Source organism: Miniopterus natalensis, chromosome 2 (assembly GCF_054644295.1).
Source record: "Miniopterus natalensis isolate mMinNat1 chromosome 2, mMinNat1.hap1, whole genome shotgun sequence".
NCBI classification, from domain to species: Eukaryota; Metazoa; Chordata; class Mammalia; order Chiroptera; family Miniopteridae; genus Miniopterus; species Miniopterus natalensis.
This window is the reverse complement of record NC_142082.1, coordinates 157,530,728-157,548,830: the sequence shown is the minus strand read 5'-3', so window position 1 is coordinate 157,548,830 and position 18,103 is coordinate 157,530,728. Positions and strand designations below refer to the sequence as shown.

The window sequence follows — 18,103 nt, the reverse complement described above, 5'->3', positions numbered from 1 at the left end:
ACTTCCTTAAACACCAATAACTAAAATTGGCAAAATTGAGATAAATGGGGGGGTGGGGGGGTGGGAAAGGGTTTGTTTTCATTACTGCCAGTGTTGGTTTAGTTGTTCAAGGCATCGGCAGTACAAAACAATGTGTTATTGCGTGCTAGTCCTAAATATTCCATAAGAAACTAAGAAACATAAAGCCAAGAAAATGATGTTTCTAAAATGGTGTTTCACAGGACAAAACTAAGTGAACTTTATTTGATAGGAGAGAATGAGTGGTGGTTGGGGCTTTGCACCTTGGGTGAGCCAAGTTTCATAATCAGACAAGATTCTCCCCACCCATGTGTACTTAGCATATCCTCGTGATGCTGTTTCCTAAAGAAACAGGGTGGAGCCGTGACCAGTGTAGCCATAGGTGGTCTATTATAAATGCTACATGGAATGTTTATATCTCAACTTCTACAATGGATTTTTTTCTTTTAAAAGGGCTTCAGTTTTTTCCCAGATACTCAGGGGGTGTAGTTTGTGTGTTCCCGTTATACTTTCAGTGCTCCACACGCCTGGAATCGCTGAAGTCTATGAAGTCTACTCCTTTGCCATGATGAACGTGAGAAGCAGAGAAACAAAGATAACACATGAGCACGGTCCTGGCGGGTCAGATGCCCTTAAAAACAACCTATGAAGAGACAGATTGAGAGCTCTTTCCCATCTCAATCTCTTGCCTACTCACTGACCCTAAATTTTGAGGTTTGCATGGAGGTCTAGGCTATAGGATGGCCGGCAATAGGATCTGCAGGATAGGACATGCAAAAAGGCAGATGGCTGAGTGAAAAAGCCCCACCTCCTGGTTGTTTGGAAACATGGGAGCATGCAGAATCATCATTTGAAGTTGTTAAAAGGCAACAGTTTTGTCTCTATCTCTAGACATTCTGATGAGCTTACATCTGCAGTTGGACCCAGATGTGCATTTCTAATTGTGGATTCTGAATCAAGTGGTCCATGGCCAAGGCTGTAAAATACTTCTGTTAAGGTATAGAATGGGCAAAGTGTTAGAATCTATCCCCTTTATATGCTTTATGTTCATTTGCACCAGATGTTATCTGACCCAGTGTTTTGATGCTCACTAAAAAAAAAAAACCAACCAACTAAACAAAAAGCCTAATAACAAACATAGACCTATCAAGATAGAAAAAAAAATAACTATTATGGGAGAGATAAGCAAACAATGGCCACTGGAAGAAAAGGAGAATTTTTGTGTCTAACATTTGCTGACAAGTTAAAGGTAGAATCCAGAGGCCAATGTCAGACTGTTACACAATTTAGAATATTTGTTTTTCTAAATTAGACAACAGCAAGTTGAACATTATACTTATTAGTAAGTTCATAACCTGAAATTTAGATTTTTTTTTTTTTTCTATACAAACAACAGGATGAAAGACAACTCTGAAGTATAGAAAACTCACCTCAATAATAGTGTCAAGCTTGGGAAAACACCAATAAGGGTGCTGCCAGCCGTAGGATTTTTAAGTGTATTAGGCTCGATTATATAAATCCGAGGGGTATCTTTTGACATTATAGTGAAGCTATCTGCCTGTCCATCTCCTTCTCAGAATGTCCACCTTTAAGAATTAAACCCTTAGTTTTCTGTTCAAAGTCAACTTCAGGAAGTGGGGTTAGTTATGTTGAAAACAAAAGGATTTTCGATACGTTTGATCTTTTCATAATGAAACTAATTCCCTCTTCATAACAATAATTGTGAAAAGAAACACAGTATAATAGGTAAAGAACACATTTGCTGTTTTTATTGGTGCCTTGCATGGCAGTAATACTGAAAAAAGAATGCAAAAACAAAAAAAACAGAAACAAAACAAAAACAGGTTGGTGGCAACCCACATCTTTTTTTTTTAAGAGTACATAAACTCCTGTTTTATTTTTATTGTGGCATGAATGATAACATAAAACCAAAAACATGAAAATATACAACTTATATTACACTATGTGTTATGAACAAAATATAAATCTATAACTCTATGTTATATTTACATAATTATTTATTTTATTAAATTTCAAGTGAGATGGTAGGTTGCACATACTTTGTTTTAAGCTCCAGGCATTTGATTGTCTCTTTTCTACTTTTTTTTTTTTTTTTTTTTACCATTTTTACTCATAAAATCCAAAATGTTAGAAGGACTAAGAGCTTTAGAGCCAGTGGAGCTATATAAATACTGTTTTAGTGAACCAGTGACAGAAACACTGGGGAGGACAGGAATCAATCAGTAGAAAACTCAACACAACATCATCTTAGACCTGGGAAACTGAGAGTTATAGGAAACTTTAAAATTAAATACTGTAAAAGCCTGTCTAAACAAAAACCTATGCCCTATAAGACAAAGAGCTATCTGAACCACTTTTAGTGGGCTTCATATTTTTCCTTGCAGACCCCATAATTTTTATTTTACTCTTAACTTGATAAACAAATATTTTATAAACCTGCTTGTAAATATACAGTTGTTTATTACAATTCAATAATTTACCTATTAGAATGCTTGAAAATGTAATTATTTCTGATGCTTTAAATGTGATATAAGAGGTTTCTTCTGGGAATAGTAACTACTTATGGATTAAGAAAATATCTGAAATTGGACCATGAAATACTTAAAGATAACTATCTTTAAACAAATTCAGGTAAAAGCCTACTGTAGAAATCAAATCTATGAAATAATTTCATCAAAGAAAACTCTCTTATACTTGCTCCTTGTAAGAGGATTTGGTTTCAATATGTTCTTTGGGGGCAGATTTTATACAGGGTTAACTCTTACCCGCAGATGCCAAATAAATGTTAAAAATGGACTGAACTAATTTAGGGATAAGTGTACTGAAGGATACTTTTGTATTTTATCCAATTGTAGTAACCAGCTGAATTATTAGTAACTTACAAATGAGCAACTTAAACTTGTTTTTGTCCAGTAATGTTCTCTTAGATTCATATTAAAACATGACTATTTTTAGAGGAACTGATTACAACAGCATAAAAAAGCATTTTGGCAGGATCACTCCTCAGTACTAGGGTGAGTGAGTACTAGGGTGAGTGTGTGTGTGTGTGTGTGTTGGGGGGAGACAGAGACGGGTGAATGGAGAGGTAGGGAAAGAAAGGAGAGAGGAGGGAGATTATGTTCATCTTCGTTTGAGCTTACTTTCATTTCTTTCACCTCACCTTTCTTGGTCATCATGGGGCACAGAAAAAGAATACAAGGTTTTAGGATCCTTTACAAAAATTATAAACCAATCAAATGCCAAAAAGGCAACCTGTTAACACAGTATGTTGCTATTCATAGCACCTTTATCAAATGACTTCAAAGTACTTTAAACATTAATCTAATTTTTTTGTTTCTTTCGGGGAAAACTAAGGCAAAGAAATCGTAACACCAGTGAGTTAGATGTCAGAACAAGAGAATATAGTGCAGGGCCACGAACTTGCTTTTTGTTAGTCATGCACAGTTTAGTCCCTGTGACATAAATTTAACTAAACAAAATTAACTTCTAAATTTCAGCAGTTAAAGGTCACTATTAACAATTTTGTTTTCCCTTTTAACTAAAACAAAATAAAAAACATACAAAGAAGACCAAACAGAAGTGTCTTGTCAATGTCCTGGTATGTGCGTTAGTATGGTTTCAGCCACGAATGCCCTCAAGTGGCATCTACCTGGAGCTAAAACAAAGTATTCTTGTAGCCCAAAGTCATGAAATGAAAACCAAGTATTTTTTATAACATGGAGTAAAATAAGTATCCAGCAAACGTGAGAGGTGAACCCACATAAATCAGAGAAAATTTCTTAATGAAGACAGAGAACAAATTTTTAAAAATCTGTTTTCACATTTGTACATAATAACGATATAAAAACAAGTGTCTATTTTTTTTCTTATCCAGAGTGCTTAGAAACAAAATGAAACAAACAAAAACAGAAACAAAAAAGTTGGCTCTAGATGACTGTGGCAGTAAAATAACTGAAATGACTGATGAGAGCGTAAGTTAATTAAGATTGAACACGACCCTCCTACTAATTCACTCCTTTGTATTAAACACCAGAACTTGACATTATTGGGGCCAGATTTTTTAACAGGAGAAAACTTATGGAAGGAGCAGTAACATTATCTGGGTAAATGTGTGTGTGTGTGTGTGTGTGTGTGTGTGAAAATTCATTTTAAATATCTAACAGCTTATTGGCTGCACTTCCAAATCAGAGCAGAATAAAATAGAAAGGGAGAAATAAATTATACATAACTTACTAATCTGGGAACAGCTGACCATTATTATTATTATTACTATTATTATTATTATTTCATCATCATCATTATTACAACACTAGCAAAAAGAGGCAGTTCAAATGAAAATACAGTCATCAAAAACAAACAGTAAAACAAACAAAACAAAATCTCTGACATGCAGGATATGATCAGCTCCTCCAAGCAAAAACCCCAGAGCAAGTCTTTTGAGAGAGAGAAAAATAAAAAGGAATTTTTTTTCTTATTTATATGTAAAAATCAAATTTTAGGGTCGGGTTTGGGGTGGGGGGAAATGGGATAGGGAAGTGATGACTGGAGTTAAAATCACAGCACTTCCAAACTACTGGTTGGAGTATTTACTATCTGATCCTCTGCACCAGCGGTGGCAGCTGACTTTCAGTGAGTTTGCATTTATTTGTACAGGCCCAACTGCCTTAGCACTTGGCTGGCAACATCTAAATAAGCAGTCCCGTCACCATCCGTTGTTGCTCTATGCACACGCTCCGCTGGAACCTACACTTGGACTCCAGTGGCTTCCTCTGACAGCAAGGGATGCGCAGTGGCGGGGATCGCCGGGTTCAGCCGGGCTCCATTGTGTTGGGCTGCGATGGCCTTTAATCAAATCCTGCGTTTGGCATGAGATGCACGTGGCCCACAATTCTGAAAGGCAAATGGCCTCCACCTCATTTAATGGAGAGATGAAAAATACCCTTGTAAAAATCATCAGTTCCATTTCCTCATCAGGAAAGGATGGGATTTTGAAGAAAGAAGCTAATTCTTTGTTTCTGGAAAATGGGCAAATGTATTCAAGGAAAACAATTGTTCTGCTTGAAGTTATCAACAGGGAAAACAAACAGAAATCATTAAGTAGCAAACGTTAGTGAAACCAACTGAGCAGGGAGAAGGGACATCTGGGAGCAGTTTGCTAGTAGCTTCCATATTACACATGCACACGTCTGTTACACAGGGCCACCTGATTCATCCAATAATAATCCTATTAGAAATTTAAAAATATAATTTCTGAGCCCTATATTGGTTAAGTTGTCATTTGAAGTGCAAAGTCAAGGTCAAGGTTGCTTCCAGACCAGTCACTTAGGAGGATGGTGGGATTTCATCCCCAGGCGTGGGTTTAACTCACAATGGTCCAACGTCATTCCTATTAGTACCATAATCACACACATACATACACACAAAAATCCAAGATCAGAAAATATTTTTCTCTAAATTTCTTATGTCTCTCTCTCTCTCTTTTTTCACCTGAGAACAGCACCTACAGTTTCCATTAAAAAAAAAAAAAGTCAAATCTCACCAGCTGCTGGTATTTCAGGTTTTTCAAGGGATTGTCTAAGATATAACACTGTCCTAACTTAAGAAGGAACAGGAAAAAGAAAAGGAAAGAAATGAATTGGGTCAACACTTCAGTACAAATTTGGCACTTGCTCAAAGATGTAGTGCGGTGTGCTAGATAAAGTCCTCTAAAGAAAATAATTGCTCATTTTTGTGATGGATAGTAAGGAAGTTAAAAACAGGCTCTTTTTCCCTCTTCCCCCCCATGCACAGACTTCCATCTATAAAGTATAGAGATGGAGAAGGTGGAGAGAAGTCAAGAGAAATTCATCTTTCTTTTATCTGTCAGGTGCATTACAAAAACAAAAACACCCAAAAAACGAAGAAAAGAAAAAAAAAAAAAGATAAGGAAGGAGGGAAGGAAAAGGAAAACCCCCAGAAAACCCCTAAAACAAAACGAAACTTATTTCTTTTTAAAAATTGTAGCACAAAACAACAAAACACATTCACAAGCCACTTGTTGGCACTGTGTACCTGAGTGAGAATTTCTAGAACATTGTAGAACAAACAGCCATAAAGTTTATTTAAAAAAAAAAAGTTGACGGGTAAGACTTCAGTGCTTGGATGTAGCAGCTGAATTACTGGCATTATTTTACCCATAGCTTATTTCAATCTCTTGTTGTTGATATTGTTGTTTGCTTGTTGAATTTTTTTTTTGTTTTTCCTTTCCAAGCCTTTTGAGGCTGAGGTCTATTAGTCAGCTGATGTCCCAACTATTTAAGACTAACAGTTAAAGTAACAGTCAGTGTATGAGAAAGTTAATGTGCTTGGCCACTGGTAAGGACGAACCAGCTAGGGCTTCTTTAAGTCCTACGGTCGCAGCAGTCTTTTGGTCCTTATCAGTTGGCTTGTCCTGCAATATGGTTTTCACTGTCACTCCCATAATCTACATCGGGGTCGTCTTCTTCCTCATCGAACTCATCGTAAATTTCTCCGTTGATGTCCTCGGCCTGTATCTCTTCTTTGATATGCGGCTCCTCTCCTTTTACGCCGTAAGTGCTCTGGATGACAGGCATCCCAGGCTCCGGGCTGCTGGACACGCTCGAGTGCTCCGAGGGCAGGTGAGGGGAGGGCATCCCCGCCATGGCGATGGCTCCAGGGTACACGACACCGGCAGTGGCGATGGGGATCTGTGCTTGTTGCCTGTCAGGGAGAGAGGCCCGGAGAGAGACCGCCGTGAGTGAGTAGTTAGGTGCAGGCCTTGCTATAGAATTGATTTGCTCAGTTTGCCCAGCTCGAAGGCAGGGATTATCACCTTATCACCCAACATTTACAAAATTGTATCCCACTTTGATTCCAATGCCTTACTTCTGTGTAGTGCTTTATAGATTACAAGACATATGTGTTACCCACTGGATTCTTAAAACAATTCTGTTTTGTAACTATTCTATTTTATGAAAAAATTGAGGTGAGGTGCAGAAAAATTAAGCAAAGCAACCCAAGTCCTGGACCCCGAGTTCATCCTTCCTTCATTACAGCATGCAGGAAACATTTGTAAAAAAGGATTATAATTCAATTTTAACGGAAAAATCCTAACATATTAGAGCTCTGAAAATAAAATCTTACTGCCCAGAACTCACCAGAACTGAATAATGTCACTGTCCACCTAGTTCCTGACATAGTTTTAGGGGGGGTAGGAAACAGGGCCAGTCCTATGGGTGGACAATCTCTGAAACTGCACAGGCCTCAGGGCTTAGAAAGATCTTACACTTGTCTTAAATGTCTATTGGCACAGTCTTGAAATTCTTAATAACTTTTTAACAGGGACCCTATATTTTCATGTTGCACTGGGATCCACAAATTATGTAGCTGGTCCTGGTAGGAAGGGATTAATAAATGGTGTTCATTCATGCATCCTTTCATTCATTCATATGTTCATATGTTTACTACTTCCCCATGATGTACTGGGTTTCATTCTCACCTTTGAGCAGAACCACGCACTGGCATATAAATAAATCATAGACCCCCAGACAGAGCAGGATGACCCTTTCAAGGGAATGGAGGGGACAGGGCAGATTTGAAAAGGTTTTTTCTAAGGTAGCCTCTGACCATTTTCATAACAGTATTGATTCTGAAAATCTCTTGGGATCTTACTAACTTCTGTTCCAAATATGAGCAACTTTATTTCTGTGGTCTTTGAGAAAATTCTGCAGAAGCGATGCAGTTGTAAGCAGCATATTATGGGGTGGTCACAGCATTGCTGTAGGAAGCAGGTAAAACACCCCTGGAGCTGCGTTCTCATTTCAGAAGAGAACTTTCCCATTCACACCTGGTTGTGCCCCGAACAGAGTCCCTACCTTGTGTGCTCTCCTAAGGCCAGATGTGCCTCGATAACCCAGAAACCCCCCTCTCTACCCAGAAACCAGTGTTTCCTTCTTTGGAAATCATTTGTATGCTGGATTCTCTCACCCAGATTGCCAGTCACGGTGGCATTTATCTCTGTGAAGCCTTTGTGGGTAATGAAAGCCCACGAGGAAAAGAGTCAGTGATACTTCTAAGTTTTCAATAAGAAACTTGAAAATAATCTACGTTCAGCTATTGGATTTTCAAGCCAGCCATTAACCGAGCTCCCATGAGAGCTGCCGTTCTAGGAGCTGGGGGTGAAGTCCCATGAGCGGATCCTCCTGCAGGACCGTGCAGGGGAGAGTTTAGACTCTGAAAATACACTACGCTCGGGTCCTTTTTCAAAGTCCTGCTTTTTCGCAGCTAAACACATCCGCTCGCCATGCCGTTCGGGGTGGCAGGGCGCCCCCGGCAGCCGCGGGCGGGAGGCCTACCCCACGTTGAAGTACTGCCGCATCTCCTGCCGCCGGTTGCGCATGATGGCCTTGTACTCGCCGATGCGCAGCTTCTTGCCGTCCACCAGGCAGGTGCGCTTGGGCCTGGGCTTGTACTTGTAGTCGGGGTACTTCTCCAGGTGCTGCTTGCTGAGGCGGGCCTGCTCCTCGTAGTATGGCTGCTTCTCGAGGTTCGTCATAGCTTTCCAGCGGGACCCTGCGAGGAGAGGAAGGTCAGGGGCCAGTTTGCACAGCTGCCGGGGAGCCTGGAAAGATACGCCTGAGAACGAGAAAAGCTCAAGGAAAGATGCCGGCCAAACCCAGACATCCATAATAATGTTTTTGTTTCTTGAGCTTTGACCCAAGAGGTGAGATTCCACCAGGAAGGAGGTGTTGGCGGTTCTGCCCTCAAAGAAACTGTGCACCCAACGGTACAAACACTAGGCAACAGAAGTATTTTTTCTGGCACGAATTAACAATTTAGCCAAACTTGTCTGGCATGTACTCACAGGTAATTTAATGGATATAATCATTAAATTAGCTCACAGGTAATTTAATGGATATATCTTTCATTTCTGCATTAGGCCATGATACAATTTAAGTGTGGACTGAACAGTTATGCAAAAACTCATTACATATTTTGAATCTGAGGTTAATTATCTAGTTTTGAGTATTTTTATGTGGGGTCCATGACTCACTACAAAGGTTTCTAATGCTTATTACATATAATTTTTATGCTCCCAAAATGTTTAAGAATATTTACAAGAATAATTACAGCATAAAAATTCATTTCATTGAAATTTTAATGGTAAAATATTATATTAATGAACAGGCACTGTCTGCTGTGTGCTAGGTACTGTGCTAAAATTTCACATAAATTGTCTGATTTTTACCTTTCACCATAATCCTGTAAGATAGACAGCATTTACACCTGTTTCTATAGATTGGGAAATGGAAGTTCAAATAGATGAAGTCACTTACGCAAAGTCACACAACTATTAAACTGCAGATTTCTGGCTCAAAATCAGGTTTGATGGAATTGAAAGTGTGCTACAATGTATGTCTTTACATACCTATACCCACCTACTATATATGATGTAGCAGAGGTCAGAATTACATGAACAAGTGTGTAAGACTTTTAACAAAACACTTTCAATAATATATAGTAATGTCACTTCCTGTGATATAGTATGTAATGTTAACTCAAATTGATTTCCCTCTTCTCTTCACTTTTAATTTTGGTTTGGATTCAACTAGGATTGCAAAAACAAGTATTAAAGCTCAGTTACAAATAGGTTATGCTAATTCTCAATATAGATACGATTTAAAGCTTAGATTCTATCAGTATGGCTATGTGTAGCACTAAAAGAAGTCATAGTAATAATGTTTATTTTTTATTGAGCATGTGAAAAAAATCTGTCTACTTGCAGATGGAGTGTGTTTATCTGCAAGAATCCAGCTCAATCCTACCCAAATGCAGGAAGATCCAGATAACAGAAGTTAGGAGATCCCTACCAAATACGTACAGCACTGCTGCTTCCACCTGCCTTCCAGAGTCATCTAAGCAAGGTCTTAACAGGTTTCAAATGGGTTCCTTACTCAGACGTACCTCCATATCTCAAATGCAAATAGCTCCAGATGAACAGTTCTTGTGGAGAATCCCTCAGCGTGGGCTGTGATATGTATTAAAGGGATGCCGTGGAAGGGACAGTAGCTCTTCCCTTAGAAAGTGTGCTGCAATGTTTCCTATTGGAACGTTCCAGATGTTGGCTGGGTGGGTATATCCACACAGGTATTACAAAGATCTATAAACTAATTTTTCCAATCTAGACGGCCAATATGATTTTATCCTATTTACAGCAAAAACCCAGGGTATGGTTCAAATAATAGAGCTTATTTTTCTATTCTTTTATCAAACGTATTTTATTAGCAGTGTCCAGTGGTGTCAGTTGTAGGCATAGTCTCAAATTCCTTATTGCCCAACACTATGCTCTAGAAGTACTTGAAAACCATTATGTTCTTCTCATGGCAAATACACATGCGGATAAAGCCATAATACTATTGAACTGGATCAGTTATTTGTGTGGAGTTTCTTACAAGTATGTACAGTTTGCCAGAATATTGGACCTCATATCAAGGAGTGAAAAAGTGAGCTGACCAAAATAACTTACTGAATAATTATAGGAATACAGTGAAATGGATCAAGAATGGTTGACTTAAAAGTCACTAGCTACCGTTATCACCCCATAAGACAGAAAGCTCAGGGTTTTCGTTCAAACAGGACTGGCCAGCGATTCTTTCCTAAGTCTAAATGTTCTATAAGCTCAAAAAGAATACGCTTCTCTAAGGAAGGAACTGCTTATGCCTCATAGGAACCTGCCTTGGTATGTGAACACTCTGTTTAGATTTCCCACTAGGTGCCTGACGCTGTATTAATTCCTGGCTATGCAGTGGTGAATTGCTTTGGCTCTTATCTTCTTGCAGTGGAGAGGAAATATATTAAACAGTTAATTATAAATTTTATTATTTTAATTGTAGTTGAGGGAAGTACAGGAAGCTATACGAACATATGGTAAGGAGGTGGAATCAGTCTTCTGTGGGTGAGGAAGGCTGTGCTGCAGAATGACTCCTACAGGTAGCAGAGGGAGAGGAGCATCCTAGGGAGGAAAGATCTGGAATGGCCCAGGCCTTGCAGTAGGAAGGGGGGTAGGGGAACTTAAAGAAAGCTGGGTATGGCTAAAACTCAGAGAAAAAAATATATGTTTATGTATATATAGATAAAATTATATCTTTCTATAATTAAAGATGAATCCATTTTCAGAGAAGTTGGCTTCTAAATCTGGCATGACCCAGGATCACAAAATATTTAGATATTTAATAACATATTTTCTCTGGAATTATCACTGAGTCCGAAGCTACATTTTAAAATATGGCCATATCAGTTACTAGTTCTTTTAAAATTAAGAATTAAGATAGCTTAATAATTTTCTAAGTACAGGTCTTTTATCTCCTGAGTTAAATTTATTCCTAGATATTTAATTTTTCATTGCAATTGCAAATGGGATTGGTTTTGTAGTTTTTCTTCCTGATAGTTCATTCTTGGTGTATTTTTTTAAAAAAGATAGCTTCATCACTGAGTGGAGTAAATTCCCTAACTCTTCCATTTTATGACAGGGCAGAACAGTGTTTCAGCTTGGTGGCAAGTGCCATTTTTATTTTTTTAATAATAACTTCTGAACAGGGTTAACCACATGACGAGCTCGGTTTCAGTGTCAATGGCTCTGCAGGTACAACCACTGTATGTGACTGTGACACGAACCCCTGGAACCCACAAGATGAGAATGGCAGGAAAGCACTTGCTATATTTCTAAGAATATGAAAACGTCTGCTTGACTTGGGTGTGGCCGGTCGCTCATCCTGGGCCATGCCCAGGGCGTAAGTCCCCTGCTTTATCAAAAGGTCGGCCTTTTACAATGAAAAACAGAGAAGGACATTTGGGCATTCCTACTGATGACAAAGAGGGAGATTCAATAAAAAATATTTGATGTTAAAAAAAACCAAAAACACAGTCTTGGCAGTGCTTTTTTCCTGTCCAAATCTGGCAACACAATACAAGTGACGAGTTTGAGCTGAGCGACGTTGTCATCTCCGTGGGGTCTGTAATGAATTTGCACATTTTACTCCGACTACTGTATATCTAATCGGAAAAAGATGTCCCCCATTCCCTGATCTAGTGCCAAACAGTAAAAGGTGATTCCTTATGTTAACAATTTCAGCAGAATGGCTTATTAAAACCAGATTTTAGGGTATTATAAAATGCTTAGAAGCCCTTTAAAATGTCAACTAGCATCCCCAGAGACTACGTAAAATGTCAACCCAGCTCAAGCGCCTGTTTTAAGCAGAATGAATTAGCGGCATGCTGTCGGACGCTGTTATCCAAAACAATCAGGGAAAGGGAAAACACCAAGCTTTCTTTGTACTTGTACATGAAATGGGACATTCAGAATAATCTCGTGGCTATTTAAAGATCACTTATTTATTTGAAACTATGACTAAATATTGAGGTCCCCAACACCTCGGTGTTTCTTTTTCCTGCTATATCTTTAATTAATATAATTTCATGGAAAAGTCTGAAATTAGGCAGCACTCTCTTTCATGTAGTCTATTATAAGATAATCATATGGCTAGTGTAATATTCTTTCCTCTTAACCAGAAAGGAATTCTTTTAGCTGGTCATCCCTTTCCCATATAGGCTTTTGCTAAAATTTCCTAAAATATTTCACATCATTAAAACTGACATTTCTCTTATACTTAGGATAAAGTTTTAATCAGCGATTATCATTTTTAGTACTCAGACATATGACTTGAGTGATATAGAGACAATTTCAACAATCTTAGTATTTAGTTTGTTTTACTTTTACAGTTTGAGATTTTGAGATTTCTAATTTGAAAATGACTGATATGTTAAAATATGAAATTTACATAAAGTATTTTATTCTTTTCTATAGTTTTTCCAAATAAAACAGGTATGATTATCTTTAAAGAATGAAAAATTCCATATGGAAGGTAAAGTCATAAAAAGGAAAAATAGATCAGAAATGGTAAGAGATGCAAAAAAATGTGCATGTCCTTTTGATTGGTTCCATTTTTTGATTATACATGGACATATACTTTCATACGTAATTATTCATGTTTTCTAGGTATACCTAAAGCTTCATAACCTTATAAAAATAATGTTCATTTAAAAATCTCAGAATCATTTTAGATGAAAACTGAGACACAGGTTTAAGTGGTTACCATTTTTTGTTTGGCTTCTGTACAGATGCTTGCTGTGGACTGGTTGGCATCTATTACCATTGCTGAGATTATGGGATCATGAAAACACATGTGTATGCTTAGTAACTGCTTTTAGATGATCACTTTCTTAATGTAAAGACTCAGAAAGAACACTACATTAACTACATATAATTCCAAGTGTATTATGGATTTTAATAAAGTTTTAACAACATAGTCAAATTTTGTTACTTACTTGTTAAAGCTAAAAGAGTTGTTGATAGTTGCTCTTATTCTATTTTTATTGTTTACTGTTAGAAGGCAGGGAGTCAATAATGGAAATTTGCTTAGGTTGTCCAGTACCTGGCCACTGCACTACTTGAACATGATAATAGTGACGCCAATAATGGTGGTCATGATGCAAAACAAGAGAAATGGAATCGTCCCTTCCTTTTCTTCTGGGACTTAAACTGGTCAACAATAGGTCTCTGCAGTCAGTACCCTCTCGCCCATCTTCCTGTGTGTTTGTGTCCAAGTGTAGGGTGAATATGTACGTTGTTATCCGTTCAGCTGGAAGCTACAACTGCCGTGGGAAATGCACTCTCGACATCTTGTGTCCTGACACTGTAAACTGGTTTTCAGCTGTGCTCCTAGAACAAACACCATCTCCACCCCGAATCCACCCCCCCCATGATGGCTTTCACAGTGGAAAACGGAGAGATAAATATGCTCAATTCCAATACTGAGTGGCTCATATGAAATAATTTTCTTTCCTCTAAGGGGTGGGGTTTGAGTGACTGGATGAAAAGGTAAAGGGATTAGGAGCATAAATGATTGGTTACGAAACAGTCATGGGGATATAAAGTACAGCCTAGGGAGTGTAGTCAATAATATTGTAATAACTATGTATGGGGCCAGGTGGGTGCTGGAAATATCGGGGGACCACTCTGTGAAGTGTATGACTGACCACTGTGCTGTACACCTGAAACTAATACAGAATAATGTTGAATGTAAACTGTAATTGATATATAAAATTTAAAAGAAAACAGGAGCAGAATTTTTTGCTGCCTTTGCAGATGGGTTTTTAAGTGTGGGCCAAAGGTCACATATAAATATAAAGAGGTTAAAAAAGAGAAAAAGAAGGAGAAGTAGAAAAAACATTAAAAGATCAAAATGATTATTAATACCCCATAAAAAAGAGACTTTTTTCCTAGTCTCAGTACAAATATTTCTAGATTTTTGAAGAAGAGAAAATATTACAACAATTAATACAGAGACACTCAGCTAAACGAGCTGCAGTAACTGGGCACATTTCTCAACAAACACGGGCTGTTTTACCATCAGAAGAAAAGGTTCAGTGACGGTGCTTATTTTTAGATAAGCAGATAACATGAGCTGGCCGGCCTCCAAGCCCCGGATCTTTCGACAAACGCAGAAATACAGAACTGTGCATTTAATCCACACAGCGCTTAACCCTCGACGCCTTTCTTACCCAGTATCTTGCTGATGTTGGAGTTGTGCATGTCAGGAAAGGCCTGAAGGATTTTCCTTCGTTCGTCTTTAGCCCACACCATGAAGGCATTCATTGGACGCTTTATGTGGGGTTCATTGCTACCACGCCCCCTGGATTCTCTATAAATTCTTGATTCTGAGACTCCAGCACTTCCTAAAAATAGGAAACATGGGTTCACATTAGTGTGAAAACTTTTGACATTTCTATTCCTTGCATTACTGTTTTTTGGACTGTTAAAATATCTGAAAACAAAAAGTACATATGAAAATGGTACTTCTAGTTCTTGAGACAGATGCTTATTTGTGAAGTTTTTGTGATAAGCCTTGTGGTGGCAAATGTTGTATTTGTATTTTAAACCCATTTATATTTCCTTTTCTTGCAATGGTGGAATATTTCACCTTTTACTTTTAAGAGCACAAAATAAACTTGAATATGTGATCTTTGATACAAATTGGAAAGAGAATAGTTGGATTAGATCAATATACATGCGGGTAATTAAAATATTAAATAGGCAAAGAAACTCAAAAAACTGTAAAACACTAGTATGTTCAACAGATTGGATGAGTACAGGTAAGTACGTGTCTCTGCTACCTAAGGATTATCAGAACATATATGTCAAGTATTCACGCACTTTTCCTCTCTGAGGTTATATAAATAAAAATGCTGTATATAAAATTTAAAGGTTAAAACACAATATAGACATTCTTCTGCAATGTGCCTGGCTTTTCTTTGCAATTATGTGCTAATAATAAATGCGTGAAATATGCTGATGCAGCAATGATATTCTGCTCCCCAAAGGACATTTGATAATTGCAGGGAAAAAGACAAATATTACATTACTATGGTGTCTTAAAAAGTCAACATCCACATATTTAAGGTGAAGAAAATGATATATTCATTTCCCTTAATTTTGCCCCTAATCTCTGCCGAAGTTATCCAGAGACCCAGTGAATTTTACATTCCAATCGGCAAGACTCATGTTGATAAACACAACCAAGAGTCACAGTGGAAACTGAGGGAGCTGCAGTCACTCCTCTAGACTTTATGAGACCGTAGAATAGCTTTGGTAGATTAAACAGCTTCCAGAGGTGCTTGAATTTAGGCAAAAAGAAACACACACACACGCACACACACACACACACACACACACACACGAGAGAGAGAGAGTGCAGAACACATGACACTCTGATGTTGTTTTCCAGGGTTATCGTTACAAAAGATGGAAGAGAGGTATATTGATAGCACATACAATTTTTAAATAATTTGGGATTTTTAGAGCATGTCGTAATGATAAAAGCATTATTTCCCCCCCTCCTTCATATTCCTCTTCCTTTCTTAATTTGAAGGACTAGGAATCAACCAAAATTACCCAGACTTGAAGGCCTCCATAGCAGCAAACCAAAAAACACAGCCTATCTCTTACTGGAGTTTCTGATTAGCTCTCATTCATTATATGCTTTTCGGTCTCATGAAGACTGGGAAATATTTTGCACACAAGCATGACTGAATTTAACAAACAACAGTAACAGAATTTTGATGTTTTATTGCTGATTATCTTGCGTATATTTTATCATGCTAATGCAACTTAAAATTTATGAAATGTGTTATACCAGTAATTGCTTTTTTATTGACAAAAATGAGTGCTAATATATGGCAACATCTTTCTAAAGTGGGCTTGTAACTAGCAAATGATCATTCGCACATCTGCCTTTTCCTGTTCTTACACCTGACAGCAACAGAAGCAAGAAACTGAATGTCACGTGGCTCCATCAGAGTTAAACAAGCTCTTTGTATGTAGTCAGGCCAGGGGATCTTATCCCAGGAAAGGAGAAAATAGAAAAAATGTTCGGGTAGAATAGGCCAGAAAAGCACAGACTTTTCTTGGATATCCAATTGAATAAAATTGTTTTGACAGAATTATCTGGTTAAATGCTCAAGTTTGGCCAGTGCAGAATTGGACTTAAAAGCAGAATTGGCCCAAGGCACAAGTAGACATTTGTGTATTTTGGGAGAGTCAGGTGAGCTGCTCTATCTTAAAGTACAGTTTTCCTGGTGCAGTCTTTTCTCTGTGCAGCAGCTTCCTCTGCAGGAGCAGCAGTGTGAGGCCAGTGCCCTTACGATGCATATGTCACCTGCCACTGCAGAGACGTGTCCAGATGGGCTCAGTGGAAGAGGACTAGCACTTTTTGCTTTTCCCGCTTTGCTGTGCTATTAAAAGCAGAGCATCCGCTGCATGAGTGGCCGCCGTGGCTGTTGAGAGTGGTCCGAGGTGATGCAGACAGAAGTCTCGAGCGAGGCGCGCGAGGCGGCGAGAGGCTGGCGGCTGCGCTCCCCGCGGGGCCAGGTGGGCAGGACGCCTCCCGGGCGGTGTAAGGGGGGAGGTTCCCGAGGGCAAGAAACCATCCTATACACGTCCTCTGGGCCATGTATTCTCGTCAGGGTTTGACAAATGAGCTGATAGATACAAATTTCTGGAAAGTTTGTTTCAAGTACAAGAAATAGGGAAGTGAGCCACGGGCGGTGTGGCTCAGTGGTTAGAGCGTCGGCCCTCGCCCCAAAGGGTCTCGGGTTAGATTCCAGGTCAAGGGCCTGTAGGCGGGTTGCAGGCTCGGTCCCCAGCCCCAGGCCCAGCCCCAGTTTGGGGCACACGTGGGAGGCAACCAATCAACGTGTCTCCCACAATGATGTTTCTCTCTCTCTCTCTCTCTCTCTCTCTCCACTTCCCCTCCCTTCCTCTCTCTCTGAAAATCAACAGGAAAAATACCTTCAAGTGAGGATTAGCAAAACAGAACAAAACAAAACAAAAGCAAAAAAGAAATCGAGAAGAGAGAGACAGGATGGTGATTGAGAGTATTTGAATACAGCTTTGGAATCATTCCATCTTGAATCCAAGACCTGCCTCTGGCACTGGCTGCCCTGTCACCTTAGGGGAATGACTCAGAGCCCTCAGGGCAGGCTCTTTATCTGCGACAGCACTTACCACCGGGTGCGCCAGGGGTTCCTGAGACGGTGGGTGCAAAGCACTCAGCGGAGTGCGTGGCACACAGGGACCGCTCAGCACGCGCGAGCTCCTAGTGTAATGATCAGGTGTGAGGTGACTGCCTTGTAAATTTTTAAGCAGTCATAACTGACACTAAATAGACGTTTCTGCACACTATTGGAATACATATGAACAATTTTCACAAACCATCAGAATCTCCACTCATATTGAAATCCATCATGGCATGGCTAAATTTCCCTTCTTCATTCTGTTTCACTGCCAGTTGCTGAGTCAGACTCTCCAGTGTTGTTTTTTCCTAAAAAAAAAAAAAGAAAAGAAAAAAAATTATAGTGAGAGTTCAATCCGGAAATATAAGTACACAAAGACATTTTTTCTTGGGCCATAGATAATACATCAGCTTCTGGAGGGATGGGATACCGATGT

At 38.9% G+C, this 18,103-nt stretch overlaps 1 protein-coding gene across 7 annotated transcripts in view; it reads right to left on the bottom strand.

The window, feature by feature from the left end:
• Window positions 1-1,761: 1,761 nt before the first annotated feature.
• Window positions 1,762-18,103, bottom strand: part of SOX5 (SRY-box transcription factor 5) — an 898,547-nt gene continuing 882,205 nt past the window's right edge. For all 7 annotated transcript variants that reach the window (XM_016197392.2, XM_087814757.1, XM_016197390.2 and 4 more), the window contains 4 exons: window positions 17,867-17,975; window positions 14,659-14,832; window positions 8,394-8,610; window positions 1,762-6,759 (listed from right to left, as the gene is read on the bottom strand). In XM_016197392.2, the coding sequence (XP_016052878.1) occupies window positions 6,456-6,759; window positions 8,394-8,610; window positions 14,659-14,832; window positions 17,867-17,975 (804 nt within the window). In that variant the 3' untranslated portion in view covers window positions 1,762-6,455. The remainder of the gene's footprint in view (window positions 6,760-8,393; window positions 8,611-14,658; window positions 14,833-17,866; window positions 17,976-18,103) is intronic.